Genomic DNA, 26971 nt, shown 5'->3' on the forward strand with positions numbered 1-26971 from the left:
GTACACCTTTTTGTCTTCAACCAGCAGTCAGGTGTTTATACGAACAGTGAAAGAGGTTATCAAAACAATACAAAAAGGAAAATGTGTGAATAAAATCTGTGAACAAATTATCAGTGGCGAGCTAAGAAAGACACTTTCAAGAACAATGTGCTTTGGTGTACACCTTCCTACAAATTCATAGAGAAAACAGCATGTAAAACTCATGTTGTATCTACAGGTTAAAATTCATGGTAATTTATCAGTATGATCATAATCTTACATATTTCGTTTTTTTTTTAGACCAGAAACACTGTAAGGGCTCTGTATGTGTTCACAGACATTAATGTCAGTTATAACTGCATGCTTGCTGGCTATTATACAAGATGATGGATTCAGCAAGATTTGGTTAAATTGCATAGATAAAACAAATCATTAAAAACCATTTCAGAAAACTGAAATCTGTTTTTATCCTACAGAGAAACACTCTTTGAAGTATCATATGTGTCAGATTATATGGGTTTATTGCACATTGATGGAGTTCAGATGACATACTTGGAACAAAACACCACAAAACAATACAACACAAACAAGAATGGGTGAAAAAATGAATGGAAGATGATCCTCAACACTTGGAACAAAACACTCTGGACTTCTTTAACTATCAGCGGTACTTCAAAGATGAAACTTTTAAACAGAGCTTACACCAAACTGGAGGTATGTCAATAATAATGTATCATTATCACACGTCGGTTTAGATACTTATGGATGAAAATGCCAGAAATGCATTGATGCTCCTGACACACTGTGAATATTTTGTTTTGGTTACAGTTTCTCCCTCAGAGTTCCCTGCTGCTCATCTTGTTTGGGATGTTTTAGGACTGCTGGCATTCTGCATCACTGGAGTCTTCATCTGGAGAAAGATAAGTAATGGTAAAGGACAAAGATAGACATTTGAACTGCACTGTTTTAGCATATTTCAGCCATGTAAAAACTGTATGGCTGATTTGACAGAATGTCTCACTTAAGTGGTCCAGTATAGTTACAGTAAACAGCTGACAATGAGGTTTTATTGTAATGCTAATTGAATGTTTTTATATTTTGGACTAAAATCAAACATGTACGGTCTGTATTATGTCTCTCTCTCTCTCTCTCTCTCTCTCTCTCTCTCTCTCTCTCTCTCTCTCTCTCTCTCTCTCTCTCTCTCTCTCTCTCTCTCTCTCTCTCTCTCTTTCTCTCTCTCTCTCTCTCTCTCGTACCTATACTATGATATGTTTCTTTGATATCTGTTTTTATCTTATCTTTATGTTATCTGTATATCTTTTCATAAGTGTCAGAGCATGCAGCTGTGTAATTAGGCCTGATTGTGAAATCATGTATTTGGTTACCCCACAGATATTTTTTGGCAGTCACACTTCACTTCCTTCTTCCCAGAAATTAATTTTTCTTGCAGTTATGCTCTTTGAAATGATGATATTGGGACAGCATGACTGTTTACTTTTAAGGCAAATATTTCTGATGAAAAAGGTCAAAGTGACGGTAACATTTGGCTCTTGTTTTTGCCAGATAACGATTCCCGCTTCTATTATTTGAGAGGTTCTGATTGCACCAGAAGCTGAGGTAAAACAGTGATTGGCTGACATACATTAGACGACATGGGTGGGAGGCATTTTTCCCATTTGCGGGGGAGGGAAGTAGGACTGACATGAGAGTTTATAAAAGTTTTGTATTCATACATATTTTCAGTTCTTTCTGCAGCAATAACTCAGGTCTTTTATAATAAAGATCTTTAAGTTAGACCACTTCTCCTTGACTTTTCATTTCGCAACTAAAACTGATTTTTTTTCTTCTTCATATTTTCTATACATATTGTGATAATATCATTATTATGAATTATTTTTGGCCGTACTAATCGTGTAGTGAAAATGTGATATTGTGGCCAAATTTCAGCTTGAAGTTAAGTTTACTTGCTGACACCACTGGCAACAAGATGTGTTTGCTTGTGTGTGTTTACCTGAACATTCACAGTGATTTAAGATAACTAAGTGAGATCATCAGACTGAATTATGTGTAATTCCTTTTCACTTCATATTCAAATGTTGACAAAAACATTCTTTGTTTGTTTGTTTTTTGTTTATTTGCACAATATTTAAACAGAAGATCACAAACAAGAGATGTGTAGGTGGTGTCAATAAAGCTCCCTTAGAAGAAAGTCAAATCTCATCAGGAGCAAAATGTACAAATAAAATCAATATTCACACAGTCATTAGTGCAAAATAGAATTTACAGTAATGTTAAAATAAAGAAATAAAAAAGTATGAGCAATTAACAATGATAATTTTACAAAATCACTGAGAATTACATTCCAGATTGAAAGATTCCCATTAGAAAGTGTATTTTGGGTTTTTGAAGTTCTTGAAAATACAAAGTTGATGAACAACAGATCAAAATTGTTTAAATATAATCTAAAATATCATTGTGATTTAGAAAATTGATCAGGACAGGATTATCAACATTTTTCTGCATTTAAACACAATGTCCCTCAGTTAAAGTGCAGTAAATGTTTCCTCTTTATTATTGGCTCTTAGTCCTGTAGGTTAGCAAGCAACTTGATTATTTCTTCACTCATTGGGTGTCCTCTTCTTATACTCTTCTCCAGCTCTCTGATGCTGCTCTCACGATAGTGAGATTGATGTGGTATCTCTGCTGCCTTCATGTGATATTTTATTGACTTGTTGCTGTCATTATGAGTGAAGAATACATGATTGGCATAGAGGTTGTATAGCTTCTGTCTATCTTTAGGTTTCAGATCACCAACAGACTTTAGCAGTTCCTGGTAAATCTGGTCAGCATCAGCCTGGCCACGATTCAACTTTGCGACTATCTCTACAAAAGCTAGTTTTATTTTGTGTGAAGAATGAGGGTAAAGAAGCATCACTTCTTTATAGAGACTGATTGCTCTGTCCATCATTCTCGGCTTCAGGGGATTGTCATTGTGTGAGTAAACCCTCCATTTGTAGCAGTTTGCAGCACACCACTTCAGAAGACGTTCATCTGGATGTCTTGTCAGAGCCTCCTCTGCCAAATCAATAGCCTCATCCTCAGATACATACATTCTGTACAGCATTAGTAATGGTCTTATACCACTGTAGCTGCTTTGTGGCTTTCTTAAAACCTTTTCGGCCAACTCACGTGCTTCATCTTTAATGTTTCTTCCTGTCTTTGCACATTGCTGAAGGTACAGAGCAGCAAGGTACAAGTTGTCTGGATCATTTTCTTTGGCGATTTTCATTTTCTCCAGTATGTTTTCCTCCAGTGGTTGGTCAGGGTGCCCATAAACATTCACTAATGCTATGACATGACTGGTGTGCCACTCCAACATGTCCGGCTGCATCTTGAAGGCTTTCTGGAAGTAATCTGCAGCCAGCAGCGTTTTGTCTCTGCCAAACTTCATCAGGGTCCAGGCTTTTTCAGCGTAGATCTCTGGATGAAGCTCATCCTCTGATGGAGATGGGTATTCTTTCAGCAGGGTTTCGACCTTTGACACGTAAGACTGACTATCTGCTTGTTCTCGCTGCTGGTAGTGCCACCAAGCCAGGTTCCCGTAGTTCACCACCAACCAGGGACCTTTATCTGACTTTCTTATCTGGCGGAAAGCCTCTGCAGCCCTGCTGAAGAAACACCGGGCATCGTCAGTGAAGCCCAGCTGGTAGTGAATGTACCCCTGCAGGTTGTAAATGTGACCCAGCCATCTGTTTCCCTTCTCAGTGCCAATGTCCTCCAGCATGTCCCTGAGAATGAACAGTTCGGAACTGCGTTCGGAACTGCGTTCGGAACTGCGTTCGGACCTGCGTTCGGACCTGCTGGGGTCCAGGTCCCAGGTGAAGTGACACTGCAGAGCCTCAAGTTTGGCTTCCAGTGTTGTTTGACTCTGAGCAGCACTAATGGAGAAGTAAAATGACTAATATCACACAACACATATGCAGTATGGTAATATGCCCGGTGAGTAAGGAGAGGGGGAGAGAAGAAAGAAAAAAGGTAGAGAAATGAAGAAATAATAGCAAAGGAAGGAGGTAATGAAACAATAAAGAAGGACTGGAGAGCTGATTGATAATAAAACAATTGTCGTTAGATTTATAATTAACATATTAAGAGTGTTATTGATTATATGAAATGCAGCCGCTCACCTCATCATGTAGCTGTTACCTCGACTCAGTTGTTCTCTAATGAAGTTGTTTTGCTGTTTATAAACACTTGTGCTTTGGGTGTAGCACCATAAAATCCATAACTATATAATATATGGTGGTATAAATGAGGACATGTGGAGGACTGACTTTGGACTCTGTGCACTTAATTTTCCCAGTAATAGAAACCTACGGCCATACTGTATGTTTGTCTCACTGAAAAAAACATTGACACCTCACCATGGAGCTCAAATGATGACTTCCATTTAAGAAGAAATGCTTTTGAAAAAAAGCTCTGAAGATGTGGCAGTTGTGTCAGAGAAAGGTAAAGAAATAAAATAGAACCTTTGTCCCCTCCATGTATTTATACCACTTCATATCATATCATTATCAGATGAATGTCTCATGATGTTTTTTGACCTGTGCCACAGTTGAAATGATTCCAGATGTAACAGGTGAGATGGAAACAGTTTTGATAATTGATCAATAGTTTATGTCACTTTTAAGGAAAAATGCCAAAACAATTGACAACTCCTCAAATATGAATAATTTAAAAAAAAAAAATCCCAGATGTCCCACCACAGTTAACTTACTATTTTTTGGGATTTTTGACTATTGACCAGGCAAAACAAGTAATCTGAATTTTGTTCACTTGGACTTCAGGGAGTAATTATAGTAATTTAATAGCTAATTTCTGACATTTTATTTCCTGAACAATCAATCATTAGTTGATATTGTACTTTAGCTAAATCAATTCAATGAAATCCAATGATGTATGTCCAAATCATATGCAGTAAATCTGTGACATTTGTGACAGTTGGGCAGTTTTTAGATTTGCCTGGTCGGTTAGGGTTAAGGTTAGTACAACCACCTTAAAATGGAAAAAACTGTACTTATGTAAAGCTACATTATACTACTGTCCTCTTTTGTGGATTCCAGCTATACATTAAAACAGCATGTAAGTGTTTAAGTAAAGGTAACAATATCAAAATGAAAAATTACAAATAAAAGTGTTCCATTAAAAAATATACCATGTGAGGAAAAGTACAACATTTACGATTTTGCTTAGGAGGGTTTTTTCCTTTTTTTGTTTTTTGTTTATGTTACTGTTTTTAATTCTTTGAAATCAATATTTTTGTTTATATTTTGTAAATAAATCATGACGTGGGCTTATTTGGAGCACACATTGGCTTAAATGGAGTCACAGTACCAATTAAACCCACTTTATTCATCAAATATCTTTATTTTATATTCCAAAATGTACATAAACTAATGAATACATTTTCAAATGAGAGATACATGTTGCTTTATAAGAAATGATCTCCCTTATAAATCTTGTCAGTATCCATGAAAAACAGCTGAACTTAGATTTTGGTGCTTAATGGGAACATTTACCCTAACAGCTGCAAATATTGGTTAGAAAATTAGAAAAGTCATCAAAACCCAACCAGTCAAGGCAGATGGTCGTCCCACATACAGTTCGGTTTTGCCTGAGGTTTCTTCCTAATAAAGGGTTTTTTTCCTCGCTACTGTCACAAAGTGCTTGCTCATGTGGGAATGTTGGGTCTCTTTAAATTAAATCTAAAGAGTATACGGTCTAGACCTGCTCTATATGTAAAGTGTCTTGAGATGACTTTTGTTGTGATTTGGCGCTATATAAATAAGGATTGACTGATTGATAATCAAATGTAATAAGTTACATTACTTTGATTAAGTAAGATTTGTTTAGAAGTCTAGTAGTATACAAGCAAAAAATGCTTGTTCAGTGATCTTAAAAGAACTGGGCTGATGTTGTAGGAGTAATTTAATTCCACCAGGTGGCAGTAGTGAAACACATTGGATGCAAGTGTTTAAATTCCAGACCACGAAGAAGAAAAAGCGGAAGCGCACGGTGCATGTAGCATGTAGCAGCAACAACAACAACAACTGCTTTTCTTACTTTGCTGGATTCTGCTGCTGCATAAAGGACTATAAGGATAATGCAAAGTTTAGTGGCGACTCTGTGAGTAGACATGTCAAAGGAAAAGCAACAACTCGAGTGTGTTAAAACCCAGAGACAGAAATAACAAGTTTTATTCTTCTTGCAGATGAGGATGTGACAAGCCTGCAGCCGTGTGGTGTAGGTGGTGTTGTGGTGGTGGTCGCAGGAGGAGGAGGAGGAGGAGGAGGAGGAAGAGGAGGAGGACAGGAGGAGGGTCGGGATGGATACCTGGACTCCCAATCCCCGAGCCAAGCCCTTTATCCCCCGCCAGCAGAGGAGCCTGTACCTCACCTGGAAATACAAGCTGACCAACAAAAGGACGATCCGCCGCTTCTGTCAGGTCTGTGTGTAGATGGAGAAGTACCACACAGACAGTCTGCAGAAACAGACCCAAAGCAACACAAACACATCTACAGTAACACACAGACAGTCTGCAGAAACAGACCCAAAGCCACACAAACACATCTACAGTAACACACAGACAGTCTGCAGCCTCTCTGCAGAAACAGACCCACCAACTGTGATCCACATATAACCTGAACTGAGATATTTATCCTCACTGTGGTGATTAAGAGGGATTTAAACCAAGTGTGAAGCCTCCTGCTTTCAATGGAAGTGATGGAGGACAAAACCCACAGTGTGTCCACACAGTAACACACACACACACACACACACACACACACACACATACAGTAACACGCATACACACAGTAGTACATAGTCTTGTTTTTGTCAGTTGAGGGGTCCACCCGTTTTTTGGTCACTGGTGAGGACCACCCTTTCCAGTGGTCAGACATGCTTGAAAAAAATCAGGGGAGGTTAAGATGTATTGTTGAAGACAAATACACACACACACATACACAGTAACACACACACACACATATATATATATATATATATATAAACAGTGATGGGGCCACATAACCCACAGTGTGTGCTTCAACAGTCTGAGCTTCACTTCTGAATCCTGCGGGTGTTCATGTTAGTGAAATATGTCACATAAGGGAAATGTTCAGCTTTTTCTTTCTATGTCCTTCAACAGGCTGGCGCTGTGCTCTTTCTACTGATAACTGTCATCGTCAACATTAAACTCATCCTGGACACAAGACGAGTAGCTAATGAAGATGCAGCAGCTCAAGAATACGGTATGAAACATGCTCCAGTGTTCAGCCTCTGTATGGGACTAAAATCTAACTTAACAACTGTCTAATATTTTCATAGTTGTAATGAAAAATTATGAACGTTTTTGGCCTTGTTACATAGCCAAATAGGGTTACTTTGATAGTAAGGGTATGCTGGTGTCAACATTTCAATTATTGTTGCTGAAATTCTACTATTTATTTCAAAATGTTCTTTAATTACTAAACACAAGGATCACCCTGGATTGTATTTGCATAACAGCAGTCTGTATGTTGTTGTTTTGTTGGACTCTGCATAAGAAATATCAGTTTAAACATTTTTTTTCCTGATTAAATTGATTGATTTCTGGAGTGGAAGAGCTTTGCAGTTGGTTTGATCTGCTGTGAAGTGTTAAATTGAAGTGATTGGTGGTATTTATACTGTCAGGATGTATATAGTACACCAGCATATCTCTATTTGATATTTGTGTGGCCTGTCTGACACCTCATCCCTCAATATTTGGTCCTTCAATGAACCTTCAGGGTCACAGAATCTGACTGGTCGCAGTTTTCAGTGTAAAACCTGCAGTTTCAGGCCTTTAGGGCGAACTGCTGTTGCACTACTTTCACTTCAGTTAGGGAAGGTTTCCAGCAGCACACATGGTGATAATCTAATTAGTTTAATCCTTAATCTGTAACCTCCTCCACACCTAATGTCTCCTTTTTAACCAAGATATTTTACAACGTGAAGATATCAAATATATTTCCTGTTTTAGCTTCTTCCATTGAAACTGATTTTTACACTGGGTGAAATATTTAAAACCAAGACTCTGTGTTATTTATGTATACACTAATACATCAAATGGAGATTTTCTAGATGTGTTAAGCATCATTTCCCCAAATCTCTGCCGAACCTGTGAAGTGTCTTTTTTGAAAATGAGTTAAGTGGGTTTGAGCAATGATTGGTCTTCATAGAAATTTAAAGATGTATCTGGTATCTGAATATAAGTGTTAGAAAAGCATACATTTAAAGACTGATTATCAGTGTTTTCTATTCACTCTGCTGTACTTATTCTTGGTGTAATGCTCCTTTATTTTTAGATGACGTCTTGCCCAACATGGAGACACCACGCAGGCCGGCGAATGGGCGCAAAGTCCTGGACATTGAGGTGTACTCCAGCCGCTCCAAAGTCTACGTGGCGGTGGATGGCACCACTGTGAGTCTCATTTTGACCAATGGCCATCTTCTCTATCTGCTATCAGTGTTTATTTTTTTAATGGTTTTATTCTTTTCTTATCTATTTTATTTGTCATTATCTGTTTTGCAGTTGTTGTTGTTTTTTTTAATCTGTTGGATTTGTTATTACATTTTTAACCCCCCGACAAGTATAACTGGAGGTGATCATGGTCGTGTGTGTATCCATCCACAGCTAATCTCACATACCACTGGACAGGTCAGCCGAATATTTGTTGTGCACATTTATGACTTTATGCTCGAGGACTTCTCGTAGTTTTTGGTGATTCACAATTTTTAAAAAACCTGTTTCATAACGCCAATCTTTATGAGCCGATCGTAGAGCTTAGACTTTAGACTTTTCAGCCGTCCTCGCCTTTTTACAATTTGAACAGTGCTATAAAAATAAAGTTTGATTGATTACAAACAACTTTGTAATAACTAATTAGTGAAATCTGGGAATGTGGAAACTCCCAAATTATGACCATCCTTCACAGATAACAGACCAGTGTCATTGTTCAACTTAGACCTACTGTATGTACTGACATTTTAGGTGCTTTTATGTTTGGTTTTACCTCCACATAAAAGCAGTTTAGATAGTCTGGTTAACTTGCACTGGATTTCATAATAGTGACGCCACCGCTTTCCCAGACCTCAGTGATTAACTTAATGAGAACAATGTCATCATAACTAGATAAAAACAGTGATTGAACTACGAAAATAAGACCCAAATAGTAATAAATCGGAGTTATCCTTCATGAATACAACATCCAACATTTTAATAGCTTTATGTTCAGATAATGGCTTTTTAAATGGTTTATTTATCTTTAAGAATTTATTTCTTTTTAAATCCACTCTTAAAATACAAAAAAACACTTTAAAATAATATAAAAAATTCAAAATCACCACTAAAATACTTGGTTTTAATTCACAAAAAATTGACATTTAATTCAATTGTAGGAACTTTAAATATTCAGAAAACTCAGTTTGTCCTCCTTTTCACTTTTGACATGAGTCAGGCGTCAAGTTTCTAATCTGCTTACACTCTTTGTGCTAAAGTAAGCTAAAGCATCCTCAACTAGAAATCAAACACCTTGGTCCGACTGCTCCTTTTAAACACGTGATCGCACTTTATCGTCCAACATACAGGTTAAATACTTGTTGTTGTTTTTTGTGTGTTTCCTGCAGGTGTTGGAGGATGACATGCGGGAACAGGGCAGAGGCATCCATGTGATAGTCCTGAACCAGGCGACTGTAAGCATCTACTCAATATGTGCTTCTTGAAGAACACCAATAATAAAGTAGTTTTAAAACCAGATAGGCTCAAATGTTGGTGTGTGTGTATGTGTCTGTCTGTGTGTGTGTTAGGGTCATGTGATGGCCAAGAGGATATTTGACACCTACTCTCCCCACGAGGACGAAGCCATGATCCTCTTCCTCAACATGGTGACCCGAGGTCGAGTCCTGATCTTCACCATTAAGGTCAGTCAGTCGTTCATATAAAATAAAATCTACATAAATAAAAGAGTCTATTACTGTTATTGAATGAGGTCGACGTTCCAGTTCTAAGTGTTTTGTTTGTGTTTGCATTTTTCCGTGTAGGACGAGGGCACGTTCCACCTGAAGGAAGCCGCCAAGAACCTGCTGAAGGGTCTCGGCAGCCAGGTGTCCATCAACCTCAGCTGGAGGGACATGTGGACTCTGGTGGTGAAGAAAGGAGGTAAAAGAACAAACTTTCACTCTGTTAAATGGCCTCTTTTTTTTATACACATAAATTGAATTTTCTTTCTCAAATTAGTTTAATCTCATACCCAGCCTGCAGTTGCTATCCAGGCATTTTATTTACTGATGTTTTGATATCAAACTTTTGCTACAACTCTGACACAAAAGAGGTGAAAATAAGCTTGTGTGTAATTCATTTTAAAGCTTTTTCAATGAACATTAATCAATGTTTACAAGAAATTCTCTGCCTGTTCAGTCTGGCTTTTTATTAAGAATTGTTTATAGTCTTTTTTTTTCTAATTTTTTGATGTTTTTTTTGTTATTTTATTTTTTTTTATCATTTTATAAGTTTTATCAATTTTAATCATCTGTTTCTTTTGTCTTTTAATCCCTTTTTTAGTCCAGCTTTTATTCAACTTTATCTTTTATTAAATTTTTACTTTTGTTTTGTCTTTTTAATCTATTTTACCCTAGGTTTTTTTTTTTACTCTACCTTTTAATAAACTTTCCCCCTTATTCTCTCTTCTTTTAAACATGTTTATCACTCTTATTTTCTCCTGTGTGCATTGGTCTCATTTTTTATTTTCTTTTATAATTTGTTCTGTTTTTGTTCTCTCATTGTTTTTATTCATTTTCTTTAAGATGTCACTTGTTCTGTCTTATTATCAGCCTGTCAGTCAACTGTGCAGCACTTCAAACTACACTAACCTGTATGAAAGCTGCTATAAAAATAAAGTTTGATTGATTCAAAGTTGGCTTTCTCTGATCGGCCTGTGTGTTTGTGTTTGTGTATCCAGGTCAGGTTTACGGAGAGAAACACTCAAAGTCTCCAGCTCTGTCGACATGGGGAGACCCGGTGCTGCTGAAAACTGAGGTGCAGCTCACAGCTTCTGAAGGTAAGATAAATACTTCAGTAATGCTTCATATCATAACCATATCCTCAAAAACAAACCGTGCCGTATAATATCAGACCTTTTATGTCTTAAATTGGAGCTGCATGTGCCCCCTTTTTTCAGAGGGTGGCATTTTAGACTACGTAATATTTACTTCCAATAACTTTCTTCTCTCCTCCTGCAGAGGCAGAATGCCACTGGGCCGACACGGAGCTCAACAGGCGGAGGAAACTCTTCTGCAGCAAAGTGGAAGGATACGGCAGCATCTGCAGCTGCAAGGATCCGGCGCCCATCGAGTTCAACCCCGACCCCGTAAGACACACAACAAAGACTCTTCATTTCACTTTTTCAGAACTTTTTCTTCTTCTTTTTCACAGTAAAGGACAGAGAGAAAAGCCTGAAAGTCTGACTTAACAAGACACACAGTTACAAGGCAAAAGCAGGGATTTTTCAATATACACATCTCGGATTAAAATGGTCAAACCAATCATTTCATCCTTCTTTACTTAAACAAAACAACTAGAAAATTAAGTAATATACGATAACATGAATATATGTAGACAATTCTTTCTATATATGAAACTTTAATTGCATATAATATTTGCTGAAATTAACAACCAATCATTATTTTTATTCATTTTATTTTCTTTCTTTTCTTCCAGCTTCCCAATAATAATGTCCTCAGTGTCCCAGTGGCTGTCATCGCAGGGAACAGACCCAACTATCTCTACCGGTAAGACCTGAAGACTGATGATAAAACTGCAGTTATTTTCTTTCCTGTTTTCGATAGTAATAATAGCTGTAAGTTGTTTGCGGCTGTTTTGAGATGTCTAATCCTTTTTTTTTGGTGGCATTTCAGGCATCTGACCTGTCACTACTATTAGCTACAGCAGCTCATTCACTCATAATGGAAATATGAAGATTTTAGTAAAAAAAACGGGTTACTCTATCCATCAATTTCCTGCCATTTATTGAGTTCATATCATGTTAATTGATTAATTATATTTCCGTGAAGCTGCCGAGCACTGACAGAAATATGAAAAATAAATGAATGATAGTGGGTCTTATCGCTTCTGCAGGTTTTTCCTTCACTCTTTCACCGGTAATGGCCATGAAATCAGTGTTAAATTGTGTTTTTAAAAAGTCTAAACTGTAATTTGGTAAATAAAGCAGAAACCATGTGAAGCTTTTCTTATTATTTTTATCCAACATGGGGCTAAAATTGCTTTAAAAGGTCACAATTTATATTTGGCTCTGTCTCACAAAACACCAGATTTTCTACTACTAGGTTTGGTTTATTACTTATAAATCAACCATAACATATGTACGTGTATGTTGATATTCTACACATATGAACTGCATTTCACTTTTACTCTCAAAGAAATGAAGACAAATGACCCCCCCCCCCCCTCCACACACTAAACATTCTTATTAGTAAATCACTCGCTGCTCGACTTGACTTGACAGTTAATTTGTTTTTAAATTAACTGTACTGTTAAAAAAAAAACAACAACCTCAATTCATTAACACATGGAGCTGCAATAAGCTGCTGCAGGATGAATGAGGAAAGACGGCAGCCCCTCCCCTAGAAATACACTTACTATTAATATGAAGGAAAATTACATCTACCTGTCCGCCCGTGTTAAATTGGAACAAATCACACGGTCATGCATCCATACACAGTAAAAAAAAAAAAAAAAATCATTTCACTCTTGTGCCTTGTGCTGGTTCTCGTCTGTTTTCAGGATGCTGAGGTCACTTCTCTCCGCGCATGGCGTCAACCCGCAGATGATCACAGTGTTCATCGATGGATATTATGAGGTATCAAGTTTTTAATTCTTCTTTGGTGCTGATCACCACTTAACTAACAACTATGGCTGGGTGTTTAATCTCAGTATTTCAATGAGGAATATGACTGATTGTTTATATGCTGTTACTTTGACTGCTTGGATACTATAATTCTCTGATATATCGGTATTAACGGAGATGAAAGATGAAAAAACACAAAGCATTAGCACTTAACTTAAAAATACAGTACTTTAAAAAATACATAAAAGACTTTCTGCAACACTACAGATGTTAAAATAGCATATAATAGCCTATGAAGTCATAAAATTACTCAGCTCTTTAATTTTGCTGAATCATATCGTTTATTTGCCTTGAGATGAAGAGCGAGGCCCTTAAACAGTAAGTCTGACACCATTCTGTATATTTCTTACTATCTAAAAATCTCATAAAAAGACCCAAAACAACAATAAATGAATCTACTAACAAGTATTGTGTGTGTATCCAAGGCCTGAGATGTTATTCTTTAAGTCATTAAGCTCCATTGTTGTCCAAAAACCATTCAAAACACATGAAAGAAAATGAAAGAGAAAATAATCACTAGAGCACCACATATGTATTAATCTGCCCAACAAATTCACCATTTACTCACTTTGTACCTAATTTATGCTTTCAGTAGGAATGAATGGATGTGGGGAAGTCATATTAGAACATATGTTGGTTTTTGGTCTTTTTATGGGATTTGTTGAGTAATAAGTAAAATATAAAATAATGTTAGTGTTATCCTCTAATACAGCTTTGGTGCATTAGTGCTTTAATCTTCAGGGACGATGTAATGCTTCAGTTAAATCCACTGTCTACTAATTAAACTGAACACAAAAAACGAGAATATTTCAGGGCTGTTTGGTGTTATTATGTTTATATCAAATCTCCGATGCTGGTATTCTTCTGATAGCTGGATTTAAACCACTTGACCACTCATCATATATTTTGTGTGTGTGATTCAGGAGCCAATGGATGTCGTGGAGCTGTTTGGACTGAAGGGAGTCCAGCACACACCCATCAGCATCAAGAACGCCCGAGTGTCCCAGGTAAACAACAGCTGTCTCCAACATCCATCGATCGACACCTAATTCACACCAACCTGGATCAGATTTTCACTAGATCAGTAAAAACCTGCTGGGTTCAATTAATGAAAGTAACTTATACCTCTGACAGTCTGCTTGTATTACTCTGTGTTTCCAATGTGAGAATCAACAGTGTCTCTCTGCTTTCTGTCTGCAGCACTACAAGGCGAGTCTGACCGCAACCTTCAACCTTCACCCAGTGAGTATTCAACTCTTCTTGTTTGTCATCGTGTTTTACAAGCAAGGCTGGATTAATACCACCAGAGGCCCCTGTTTCACTGCTAAAGCACTGTCGGTTTTCTGCTAGGTGACCATTTTTCTCCTCACACTCATTGATACAACCTAACCACCAGTGCATTGATGCCTTTTTAACCATTGACCAGCCAGTAACAGATATATATATATATATAAAACAGTCAATCATGAGACTTAATTTTCCTGGAAACAATTTTTTATGAGATTAGATAACGCTGCTGTCAGGTGGACACCTCGTAACTCCATATTTTCATTATGGACACATTGGGTTTCTGACAGCGACCGCAATTATCGACATCAAGAGAAAGAGTCAAGCTGTGTGTCGTTTTGCCGTTAACCCGAATATAAAAAAGCACATCATTAAGGGCCCCTTTCTACTCAAGGGCCCCTGGGTACTTGCTCATATTGCCCATATGGTAGATCCGGCCATGCTTACAAGCGTCAGATGTGTTCAATGTCATATTGAGCAGTTTGATTAATGTGCTGCTTCTCCAACCGAGTGTTTCAATATCAAACACTCATGCTTTAGCTGCACCTTGCTGCGTCTGCCTGCAGTGAAATCAGCGTTTCCACTGTAGCTGCAGTCCTGAGTTGACCACTGCCAACTTGTAACGCACCCCCTCCTCCTGCTCCCCTGTGTCTGTGCTGCAGATCAGAGAGAAAAATCTGTCTGTGTTTCAGTGTTTTTGTAGCTTCTTAGTGAAACTCTGTGGTTTTGAAGTTTAGTTTCTCTTCAGCGTTCCTGTTTGTACTTTCACAAATCTTTTCAAAGCTTCAGCAACAACAACTGCTATTTATAGTAGTATTAAAAGGGGTATTTACCTGTTTAATACTACTTAAATGCTACCTGTAATGTGTTTTTATGATGACTTCATCTAGAATTTTTCCCTTCTCCGTGCACCTTGGAAGTAGGTGAATTTGTGACAGAAACCACTAGTCTACTTTCAGATATCTGCCTTATTTTACAGTTTCCTGATCATGTTAAACTGTGAGGAGCTTTGTTAAGTTACTACTGATGAAAACTGTGTTTCTGCTGCTTCACAATAAAGTGTATTTTTATTAAATTTTTTTCAGGAAGCCAACTATGCCATCGTCCTCGAGGAAGATCTGGACATCTCCATCGATTTCTTCAGGTACGCTTTTGCACAATCACCACTAATACTATATGAATCATGAGTCATTATTATACAGGATGGGGTATTGTGACTTTCCAGAATTGAATACTAATTTTTAAAAAACAAAGTTGTAATGATTAAAAAACAATACAGCCCAAAAGAGAAGTTTCAGCTCATAAACTCCCCCACCAGTTCCCACAGTCACCACTAGATGGCAGTATATATCCACAGTGATGAAGCTACTCTCCGCTCTGTTAGAAAACTGCAGCCTTCCTTTGTTGGACAGGCGGCTTTGAACTGTGTTTGCTGCTGTAAAAGCTGGAGCTGCCCTCCTGGGCTGACCGTCCTGTTTGAAGCTTCCACTTCAAAAAGTGTTTGCAGGCGTCGTCTCACTCGGTTTTAAAGCCAGTTTTGCTCTCTGAAAGGAGCTCGAGGCTTTCAGTTAGAGAGAGAGAGAGACTCTTATCAACAAAGAGAAGCATGTTTTTATTGAATGTTTACTGCTATAAACTCTATAAAGACACACAGACAACTTAGATGAGCAAAGTCCTCAGTTTCAATGTTGATTTATAGATATCAGACTGTTCTTATCAATAGGCATACGTTTAAATGTACGCAGCTTTACTTTCTTCATTATTTTTATCAGAATAAGTAGATTTAGCTCATATTAGAGCTGAAACAGTTAGTCAACTATTAAGTTAATTGCCTTTTTTGATCATTTATTAATCATTTGGAGTCATTTTGTAAGAGAAAATGCCCAATTTATTTGTTTTGAACTTCTCAAATGTGGCTATATTGGGATATTTTGTTGTTTCTATGACAGTGAACTGAATATAATTTGAGTTGTGACGTTTGAGTATGTCATCTTGGGCTTTGGGAAACAAATCAATGAATCAAGAAAATAATGGACAGTTTAATCAATGATGAAAATAATCATTAGTTGCAGCCTTAGTTAATACAGTGACTTGCTGCAGTTTCCAGGACTGAGTCTATAACGATCTGTCGTATTGATCTGCAAAGAAGATCCAAATCAATCATAGTGCTGTCCAAAAGATAATATCAGTATTCACACAACCTTATAATAGAAACTGTCCGACAAACAGCCCAAAACCAAAAGATAATCAGTTTATTATTATAAAAGATAACACTTTTGTGGCTGATTATACTTCTACTAATGTCACTGTGTCTTTTTTTTGTTGCTCCTGCAGTTTTCTGAGTCAGACCGTCCACCTGTTGGATGAGGACGACAGTGTCTACTGCATCTCAGCATGGAACGACCAGGTGAGTCCCGACTGCTTCACCTGCTGCTGCTGTCACCCACATCTCTTCATCTATCTCCTATCAGTGACTTAGTTGTCATTTTCTTCTGTATTGTCTGTCTCTGTCCAGTTTCTTTCTTTTCCTTTCCCCTAAATGCAGCCTTATCTAGATCCATACCTACCTACAACTTACAGGCTGTAGTATGCAGTAAGAGTTCAGAGAGTCCTAACATTCATGCAGTGAGCTAAACCTGGTTTAAAGCTTGCTGTAGTATTGCTTTTTTCATGGTTAGTAATTGTAGTATTGAATATAGGTCAACAACTATAGATAATTCTTATTATTGATTGATTTACTGATTATTTTCCAGATTAACTGATATATATGTGACTTGAAAAATGTCAGCAAACTGGTGATTTTTTAAAATGTCTTTCATCATCCGTCTAACAGCCCAAAACCAAAACATAAATCATTATAAAGTAATTTGAAAACCAGAAAATCTTCACCTTTGGAACAAGTGATTTTTTTGGCCATTTCTGCTTAAAAAGTTGCTTAAAACGTTCTGATTAAATAATGATAATAAATGATTAAAAAACAGATAATAGATCCAGATGTGTGTCTTTAGCTGGTAACAGTTGTTTGACTGACATCTGAACATCTCCGATAGTTTAAAGATAGTTTGGAGCGACCTCAACAACAGAACATGAGGTAACCTATCAGTTGTCTTTCGACTTCAGGGTGTAATTTAAGATCATCTACAGGATCTGTGTCTCATATTCACTGTTTAGGGCCATTGCAAATTTTCCCTCCTGCATCCGATGTCGCCTCACTCTGTTTCTACCTGACCTGCGTGTATCATTCACACTGTTGCTGTTGTTATTGTGGTGCAGGGCTACGAGCACACGGCAGAGGACCCCGCCCTCCTGTACAGAGTGGAGAGTATGCCCGGCCTCGGCTGGGTGCTGAAAAAGAGCCTCTACAAAGACGAGCTGGAGCCAAAATGGCCGACGCCTGAGAAGGTGCAGAATCTATCATGTCTCTATTAAATCAGGGTATCTGCAGGTTGTGGGAAACCCATAATCAGTTTCCTTTTAAAAATAGGCTTTAGAGGGTATTTAAAAGTTTTATATTTCATTGTCCTTCCTGCTGTTGACAGTAACATTAGCAGTCAGGTTTTTGCAGCTTTCTGGAGACGCTCTACATCAATAAGTCAAGACTTTTGCCTAAATTAAATTAACTGAAATTAGTCTTGTTTTATTTGGTCCATCATCCATCATTGTTCTACCTCTTATCTGGGTTCATCTCCTTTTAATTGATTGATTATATTACTAGAAATTATTGTCATATACAGCTCAGACGCACCGGCAGAAATGTGATATAAATATCAATAAATTAATTCACTTAATAAATAGTTGTAGGGTTTTCTGTCAGTCTTTGACCAGTTTAAATATGAAAAAACATGATTATCGTCCATTTTAAATCAATGTTAGACTGTGTATGTGTTTGTAGATGTGTTAAAGATGTTATAAACTATAAATTAAGTGTGTGTGTGTGTTGTAGCTGTGGGACTGGGACATGTGGATGCGAATGCCGGAGCAAAGGAAAGGCAGAGAGTGCATCATCCCCGACATTTCCCGCTCGTACCACTTCGGCATCATCGGCCTCAACATGAACGGCTATTTCCATGTAAGATCTGCAAAGAAAAATGCTTGTTAAAATTACCCAAACAACACAATTCAACATCACAATCATGAATATTCTGCACCTTCATCAGCGAAATCTGAGATAAAACATTTGCACTTCAAAATTGTGATAGCATACTGTACCTGACCCTCTTTTCTTTTGTTTCTCATCATCATCATATAGGAGGTATACTTCAAGAAACACAAGTTCAACACTGTTCCCAATGTGCAGCTGAAGAATGTGGAAAGGTGCGTACATTCTCACCTGCTCACTGATGTGCTGTTTTTCATGCCACAAACTCTTTAGGTGTATCAAAGAAGTAAAACGGCAACACTGTTTATTTGTTTATTTGTTTATTTAAAAGGATTTCCCCATTAGCTGACGCCAAGACGACAGCTAGTCTTCCTGGGGTCCAGACAATAATATTTAATAGAGCACAGCATACATTAGAAAAACATTATACAGTCATGTATCACCACACTCAAATAAGATGATATAATTACATTACATTGATATCAAATATGTTCTTAATTTTCTTTTAAAACCAGCTTTTCCCTTAATGTCACGAACCTCACCTGGAAGACTGTTCCAAAACGCAATTGACCTATAAAATACTGACAACTTCATAGAGTCGGACTTCGGTAGTGGTAGAGTAATCAGTCCATTATTCACCCCTCGAGTGTTATAAGAATGAGTATTTGAGCAGTAAATTATATTATTATAAAAAAAAATGTAGGAGTCTGAGTATTAATTATTCTATGCAAGTATATAAGTACATTAGCAGATAGTCTGTCCTTGACTCTCAACGACTGTGATTGACTGTGTGTTCTTGTGTTTGTTCTTCACAGCTTAAAGAAAGACGCTTATGAAGTGGAAATTCAAAATCTGCTGAAGTGAGTGAGATTGATGAAAGTCACTGATTTATGTTGGAAAAACTACAAACATGGATGGATGGATGGATACATGTTACCCAGTTTACCTGCCTCCTGTTTGTTTTTCTAACTGTGAAACTGTGTGTGATCCCAGGGAGGCGGAGGTGCTGGACCACACTAAGAACCCGTGTGAGGACTCGTTCCTGCCGGATTCTGAGGGGAAAACCTACGTCATGTTCATTAAGATGGAGACGGAGACGGACACATCTACCTGGACCGAGCTCGCCAAGGTATACAGTCACAGCAGGGAGCTCTGGTTGTTGTAGTTTTTAAATGGTACTCATGTTTCTCTCTCTGTATCTTCTGCTCAGTGCCTCCATGTTTGGGACCTGGATGTGCGAGGATACCACAATGGTCTGTGGCGGCTCTTCAGAAAAAGGAATCATGTCTTGGTGGTGGCCGTCCCGATCTCCCCGTACTCGTAAGTAAAGCTTCAGTTAAAACGTAAACGTTCTCTCAAAGCCACAAAAGTTTGCTTGGACGTCTGAATCCAGTCTGAAATTTATGAGAAGGACATTTAAAACACATCTGCCTACACAGATGTTTCATCAAGAGTTGAGCTGTGTAGTCTAGTATGACGGGTTCATTAATAGCTGCTGGAGAGCATTTTTCAGTTTCATCCACTAGGAGGAGCTCTAGCTTCTGTAAACCACTTCTACCTTGCGTTGGCTGTGTTCGAAACCGCATACTACATACTACATACTTCTATACTACATACTTCCATCCAACACACTACACACTAAACGACCAGATAGTAAGCAGACCGTTTACACTGTAGTAAACTACACGATAACCCACAATGCATTTCATTCCTACCCGAGCTGAAAACAGCAGGCTGAAGCTGATTTCATTTGAGCTCTAACTCAATATAATGTTATAATATAATATAACACTTTATCGACATTTCTAACCTTTTTAGACGGGAAAGTTTCCCTTTAGATCCACAATGTGACGCTAATTTGTACAAATAACACCTGTTTAAAGTTTTGTTCCTGCGAATTCGGAGTTAGCCGTAGCAAGTAACGCACTTCCTGTCATTTTCACAGAATAAAACACCCGTTACCTTTTATTATTAAGAAAACCATAACAATAGAATTGGTGCTTTTATTTTGAAAACAGGAAGCGAACATACCCTCGCTGTAGCTAACTTGAAACCACCGAGGTGGTGATCTGTGACGTTTGTATTTTGGGGTTTTTTCAGAAGTTACGTTGCATCTTGGGTAATTTGAGTATGAGTCAGCTCTTGATGCATACTCCGCATTTCTGGAGAATCTAGTAAACCATCCGGGAACTTCTCACATACTCTAAATCTCATGCTATGCAGTTGAAACACACTACATACTTCAAATGACGTCAGAGTTAGTACGAGTAGTAGGAAAGTATGCGGTTTCAAACAGACCCACAGAGTGAATTTTGCTAGCTAGCTGACTGGAGGGAACATGATGCAGACGAAGCCACACAAAAGTTACAGCGTGGTTTAAAAACTTTTTTAGAAAGTAAAGGATAAATGTTGTCAGGTGTGAAATACGTGGAGCAGAGTTGAGCTATGGTGGTCTCACATGGACAAAAAGCTGCTGTCTGTTGTGACGGTTGCTAAGGGAGACGGACCTGACGCTAATCAACATCTGGAACAAAAGTCTCAGACAGAAAACTAACTTTACGTCTCTCATTGCCATTTGTCTTCAGCTTTTTTGCCACAAGTACAGTAAAAAAAGATAACTGTAAACTCCTCTCAGAATATCTATACATTTAAGAATCCTTATGATTTATACCTCAAAGAACAAGATTGATACGTTTTGGAAAATATGGAAGGTCTTCTGTAATTTCCTTGAGAAAAATGATATGGAAGTAGACGGCTGGAATGAGGTGTTGATCTGAGGATTTTTTTTTTTTAATTAATTAATTAATTTATTTTATTTAATTATATATTATATTATTTATTTATTTTTATTTATATATATATATATATTTTTTTTTTTATGTTTTTATTTTATTTATTTATTTATTTTTATTTATATATTTTTTATGTTTTTATTTTTATTTATTTATTTATTTTTTTTTCACAGTTAATTTAAATGTATTTCTGTTTGATTATCATTATTATTGCCTATGTGTGCCTTCTTGTTCTCTGTAAAACTAACAAAATGTAATATACAGATGTTTAAAAAAAAAAAAAAAATCCTTATGATAGCCATCTCTGCTCATAAATAGAACAAATATGTAAGTATCTGCCTCCTTTTTCACCTTTCTCCTCTGCTTATCTGTTTTGTCTTTTTCCATCAGTGTGAAGAAACCAGCCAGTGTCACTCCGATTCACTTAGAGCCTCCGCCCAAAGAAGAGGGAGCACCAGTGGAGCAGATGTAGACACACACACACACACACACACACACACACACACACTTCAACCAGCCCAGGCCTTAACACTACATCTTCTTCTTCTCCTCCTCTGACAACAACCACTAATAATCCAGCCTGGGACCCGCAGCTACAAAAACTTCTCCTTGAACTCATACGTGAGAAGGATTGTTTTGAAGGTTTTTTTGAGCATTAATGAAAAAGAGGGATTAACACTACACTGCACTACTAAATCCGTCCCATGACGAGCCCATAAGAGGAGGAACATCGATGCTATGTTTAAAAAAAAAAACAACCGACAACAGTTTGCAAGTTTGCTGTGCGACGACTGAAAACTCTCCTTTTTTGCTGTTTCCATGACAACTGTGGGATGATATTTTATCCCCCTTCGTCAACAGGAAAAAAAACTTCAATTAAGACTGAAACTTCTCAGCAGGAACGGTACAACTGACACAAACACACTCACCACAGTTTAACCTGTTTGTACTGGTTTTTTTTAAACTACTGAGTGCTTTGTCCATCTTGTACATACGTTATAACTTATCTCTATTTATTTTATATCAATCAAAAAAAAGGAGTTTAGTGATTTTGTTTGCCTTTTTTTTTTTTTTCTTCTTCTTCTTAAAAAAAAAATCCACTTTTATCAAGATCAATGCATTTTTTTAAGAGCCTAACGTTTACAGATAATGAAATAATAATGTATATACATGACTATATATATTTTTTGATGAAAAAAAAAAAAAAAGGAAAATTTAAAGGGTCCCCATATTTTTCAGCATTAGATATTAAGTTTGAGTGAAAGAGATGATAAGAAATGGTTTTTACTAGTATTGATTGTTTGAGTCTGCTGTGGGTCAGTTTGCCTCGGATCAGGTTTCATGAGGGAAATTCGAAGGTGGCTGAAAAAGACGGAAATTAGAGAATATTCACAGATTTAACAACGTACACAATTAATACACAGCAAATATATTAACTTATACTTATTTAATGGTACTAATATAGTCACCGGCCACTTTATTAGGAACACCTGTGCAATCTAATTCAACTTTTATGAAGTTTATGAAGCATATTTTTTGTTACCATCGTCAGAAAAGTGATAATTCTTCTTTATGTTTAATACTGAGGCAATAGAGGATAATGCATTATATTGAAAGGTGTTCCTATTATTTTGTCCACCCCATTAACATACATGAGAGGGGCAAAATATTAGGAACACCAGTCAATATAATGCATCATCCTCTATCACCTCAGTTATAAACATAAAGTAGAATTATCACTTTATTTTGACATGAACAAAAACTGAAAATATATAAACTTCATAAAAGTAGAATTTATAGCAGCGCTGATGAATTAGATTGCACAGGTGTTACCTAATGAAGTGACCTGTGACTGTTTATTCATTACAAGTAAAAGTAAAAAGAAAGTTAATAATAGCTACAATCAATTTCATCACCAGGTAAACAAGCACACAAAAAATCACACATTTGACATTTGTTTATTTAATGGTATTTACCCAAAATGTGGCAGTTTATGGAAAAGGAGGATTCAAGCTTTTAAAGGATAGGTTCACAATTTTTCAAGTCTCACTTTAAAAAGGTTTGTTTTTTAACACTGCTTTAATAAAATGTGAACTTGTCCTTTAAATAAAAAATACAATTTGGCTTCTTTTAGAAAAATGATTTAAAAAACAGTTTTCAATTGGTATCAAAACTAAAACTAAAACATTTACACTATAAAAAGAAAGTTCAAAAATTTGAATACTTTGAAAATTGACACCAAATTTAAGTTGAAATTTACTTCAATTGATTTATTCTTTAAAAAACTAAAAAGCTCTAACTCTTCTTACTACATTAACATAGTTCATTGGCATTTCTCCTGTGCATCAGTGTTGTTTGTATTTGCTGCGTGTTTCTAAATTCAGTGTAATTGTAAAATCTGTGTAAGTATGTCAGTTTTGGTCCTACTCAGCCACCGTAGAAACTGGAGGCTTCAACACTCGACGTCGGGCAGGTTGGACACACGGGTGGAGTTTATATCGACAGAACCAAGTTTTACCAACGTCACATAGAAGAAGACAGACAGATATATTTAAAGGGTCATTCTGTAGTTTTATAACTTTAAACAGCGGCCATCTTTAACCTGAACAGTGCAGCAGTGTAAACGTTGTGTAAGTAAGTGTGTGAGGATGGTTTTTGTTCTGCTACGTGCTTCATTTCACTCCAGAGCATCCTCCATAATTTGGGTTTTTTTGTTTAAAAGCAGCAATCAGCCAGTTAGTGACTATAGACTAAAGCATTTAGAGCAGCCCTGGTTGCTGCAATTTTAGGTCCAACATGCATCTCAACATAACACTTAAATTAAAGGCGCAGTGTGTAAGATGTATCGCCCTCTAGTGGTGAAGTTGGAGGTTGCAGCCTACTGAATATCCCCTCAGCCTCCAGGAAGTAGCCTCTCTTTGGTAAACCCTCCAAAAAATGTGAAAGTCCCTCTCCAGGCAACACATTATTATTATTATCATGGGATTATACACTAATTAAAACATACTTTTTTGAATATTATATTATATTTCTGCCGTATCTGTCCCGCTAGATGCTGCTAAATTCTACATACTGCACCTTTAATTTAGTTATTTTGTCTCTAGGCTCCAAACAAACAAAACAGCAGCACTCACAGATCTATCTTCTTATTAATTAAGGACAAATTGTGCACAATAAATAAAAATGGTGGATCTGTGAGTGCTGCTGTTTTGCTTGTTTTGGATTCTCACTATTGCCGTGCTCTCGATACTTTGGTAAAGAGTTGGAGTTGTGCACAGCTTTAATTATTTACTATATATTTTGTCTTAACATTCAGACCAAACCTGTTAATGTTGCAGTGGCAGCGTGTTTGAGATACTGATTAGACGATTAAATACGACCCAGGAAGTCACAGATTAATGCATTTAAGGATTTATCTGAAGTAAAAACATCAGGCAGCATGTCATGTTAATATTTAAATAGTTATCCCAACATAACAGTTAATTATCTCGTCTCTTTATTATGAGATAAGTAGAAAATATCACAATTATCTCTGTAATTATACAATCTGGATCTCATAAATCATCAGAGAAAACGTCTATTTTTATAGTTTTTTCTATTTTATAGGTTGTTTTTTTTCTTAGTTACATGTCGTGTGCTTCCATACAACTGAGATCAAACACTAAAATCACACTAAGCTGGATGAATTCTGTTATTACACATTTAAAAGCAGCATATAAACACTTGATAAATGGTTTCTAACATTATAATGTAGCTGTAAGCAAGAACTCTTTTTTTTTAACACATATCCTTGAACATTTCCTTTATATAAAGCATTTATTACTATATTAAACTTATAATAACTATATTTATTAATAATATAACATAATTGTAATTATAAAATATATGTTATAAAGCATGTATTACTATATTAAACTTATAATAACTATATGTATTATTGATATAATCATATAAAATATATTATATTATCAAGCATTTATACACCAGTGAGGAGCTGTAGCTGTTGTCTTCGGCTCCAACTGGTGATTATTTTCATTATTGATTAATCTGTTGATTAGTTTTATTACTCAGATATTTAATTAGTAGTTTGATCAATGTTATATAAGAAAATAATGAAAGATTACTAAAAAAAACCTAGAAAATATTCACATTTAAATAGCTCCAATCAGAGAATTCAGGACTAATTAATTATCTGTGAGTCAATTAATCAGCTAATTGTTGCAGCTCTGTTGACTAATTAAATTAAAGAAGTGTTTATATCTGCTTACAGCTTAATTATAAGGTGTTAGAAACCATTAATTAATTGTTTATGCACAGCTAATAAATTCGAGATTAGATCAAATCAAGTGTTACTGAAACCAGTAACAGAAGAAGGTTCTATGATGTCACAAGAAGGTGACATCATCACTGACATCATCACCTGCTTCATCTCAGCACATTTAAACACTGTACCGACTAAATGAATGAGAGCAAAGTGTGTCATATATATCATATTTTAAATGCAGCTCTTTCAGTATTTGCAGAGTTTATTTGTGTGATGAGTTCAGACATATTTACTTTTTTTTTTTTTTTTTTACCCCTCTCTCTCCCATTAGAGAAACCACTTACTCAGCAGTATTACAGCCGGTGTTTTGACTGAATTAATGTCCATGTGTGTCGCGGGAATTTCACTTTAGATGCAAAATGAATGGAGAAGTAGAATCAGCCCCATTTTAACTCTCTACTTCTTCATTTTACTGTAGTTTCTTTCTCTTTTTTTTGGTATTTTTTGCAGTGTTACGTGTGTTAAAAACTTAATTTATCATCAAAATAAATGGAGAAGTAGAATCAGCCCCATTTTAACTCTCTACTTCTTCATTTTACTGTAGTTTCTTTCTATTTTTTTGTGGTTTTTTTGCAGTGTTACGTGTGTTAAAAAACTTAATTCATCATCAAAATAAATGGAGAAGTAGAATCAGCCCATTTTTACTCTCTACTTCTTCATTTTACTTTAGTTTCTTTCTCTTTTTTGTGTTTTTTTGCAGTGTTACGTGTGTTAAAAAACTTAATTCATCATCAAAATAAATGGAGAAGTAGAATCAGCCCATTTTTACTCTACTTCTTCATTTTACTTTAGTTTCTTTCTCTTTTTTGTGTTTTTTTGCAGTGTTACGTGTGTTAAAAGACTTAATTCATCATCTCAGCTACACAGTTGATTCTGGTTTAAATGCTGCCATGATGAGAAATATACTGAAAGGTACATTGCTGCTGTGTGTGAGTGTGAGACGACGAGGATTTGTTAACACTAAGTTTCAAATGCAGTTTGACATGTGTATGAGTTTTATCTTTTATCATGAGAAATGAATAAAGATGTTTTTTACAGAGATTTCATAGTAGTGCTTCTTTTCTTCTCTCTGTCTCTCTTGTTGAGGCTTCATTTTACCACATGTGTGTTATTTAAATAATTCATAGATGGATTTATTATTAGTGCATATTATTCATGGAATAAACTTAGAGCTGTTGTTATTCTTAGCTCAGATCGTTGTACCTGTGTGGCCTCGTGCTGCCTTGCAGATTTCCCAGGAGAGCTTCATGGGGCCAACAGTGAAGAGGAAACGTTCGCAGCGAGGGAGGAAATGTATGCAAATCCTCGGGGCTCTGTGGGTTTCTGCATCCACTGCGGTTGACCAAGGACAAATGTGGCTTTCCTACCCTCCTTTTTTTTTAATACTCTGACTTTCATAACCTGTGATGTAATAAATCAGGGAGGAGAGGATGGTTGGAACACGTTTCAGATCTTCTACATCCTTTAACACTAAAACCAGATGTATGCAGAG

At 36.5% G+C, this 26971-nt stretch overlaps 2 protein-coding genes across 3 annotated transcripts; one reads left to right on the forward strand and one right to left on the reverse strand.

Annotated features, from left to right (window-relative positions):
* Positions 1–2560: 2560 nt before the first annotated feature.
* On the reverse strand, positions 2561–4168 carry LOC133985285 (interferon-induced protein with tetratricopeptide repeats 1-like). The gene is made up of 2 exons (XM_062424881.1): positions 4164–4168; positions 2561–3917 (listed from the first exon to the last, which is right to left on the reverse strand). The coding sequence occupies exons 1-2, from the start codon at positions 4166–4168 to the stop codon at positions 2561–2563; spliced, it is 1362 nt and encodes a 453-aa protein (XP_062280865.1).
* Positions 4169–6046: 1878 nt separating this feature from the next.
* Positions 6047–22658, forward strand: pomgnt1 (protein O-linked mannose N-acetylglucosaminyltransferase 1 (beta 1,2-)). Of its 2 annotated transcripts, XM_062423983.1 has the most exons (23): positions 6047–6162; positions 6248–6481; positions 7184–7286; positions 8361–8476; positions 8690–8713; positions 9682–9747; positions 9862–9975; positions 10096–10213; positions 11013–11111; positions 11293–11420; positions 11771–11841; positions 12854–12929; positions 13901–13984; positions 14178–14219; positions 15350–15408; positions 16599–16671; positions 17538–17666; positions 18208–18333; positions 18514–18578; positions 19179–19223; positions 19357–19492; positions 19574–19683; positions 21546–22658. In XM_062423983.1, exons 2-23 carry the CDS (start codon positions 6362–6364, stop codon positions 21625–21627), a joined length of 1986 nt encoding a protein of 661 aa, XP_062279967.1. In that variant the 5' UTR covers positions 6047–6162; positions 6248–6361; the 3' UTR covers positions 21628–22658. The 2 variants fall into 2 exon arrangements, with proteins under 2 accessions (XP_062279967.1, XP_062279968.1); XM_062423984.1 differs by lacking the exon at positions 8690–8713.
* The last annotated feature ends 4313 nt before the right edge of the window (positions 22659–26971 follow it).

This window comes from Scomber scombrus, chromosome 8 (genome assembly GCF_963691925.1).
Source record: "Scomber scombrus chromosome 8, fScoSco1.1, whole genome shotgun sequence".
Lineage (NCBI taxonomy): Eukaryota > Metazoa > Chordata > Actinopteri > Scombriformes > Scombridae > Scomber > Scomber scombrus.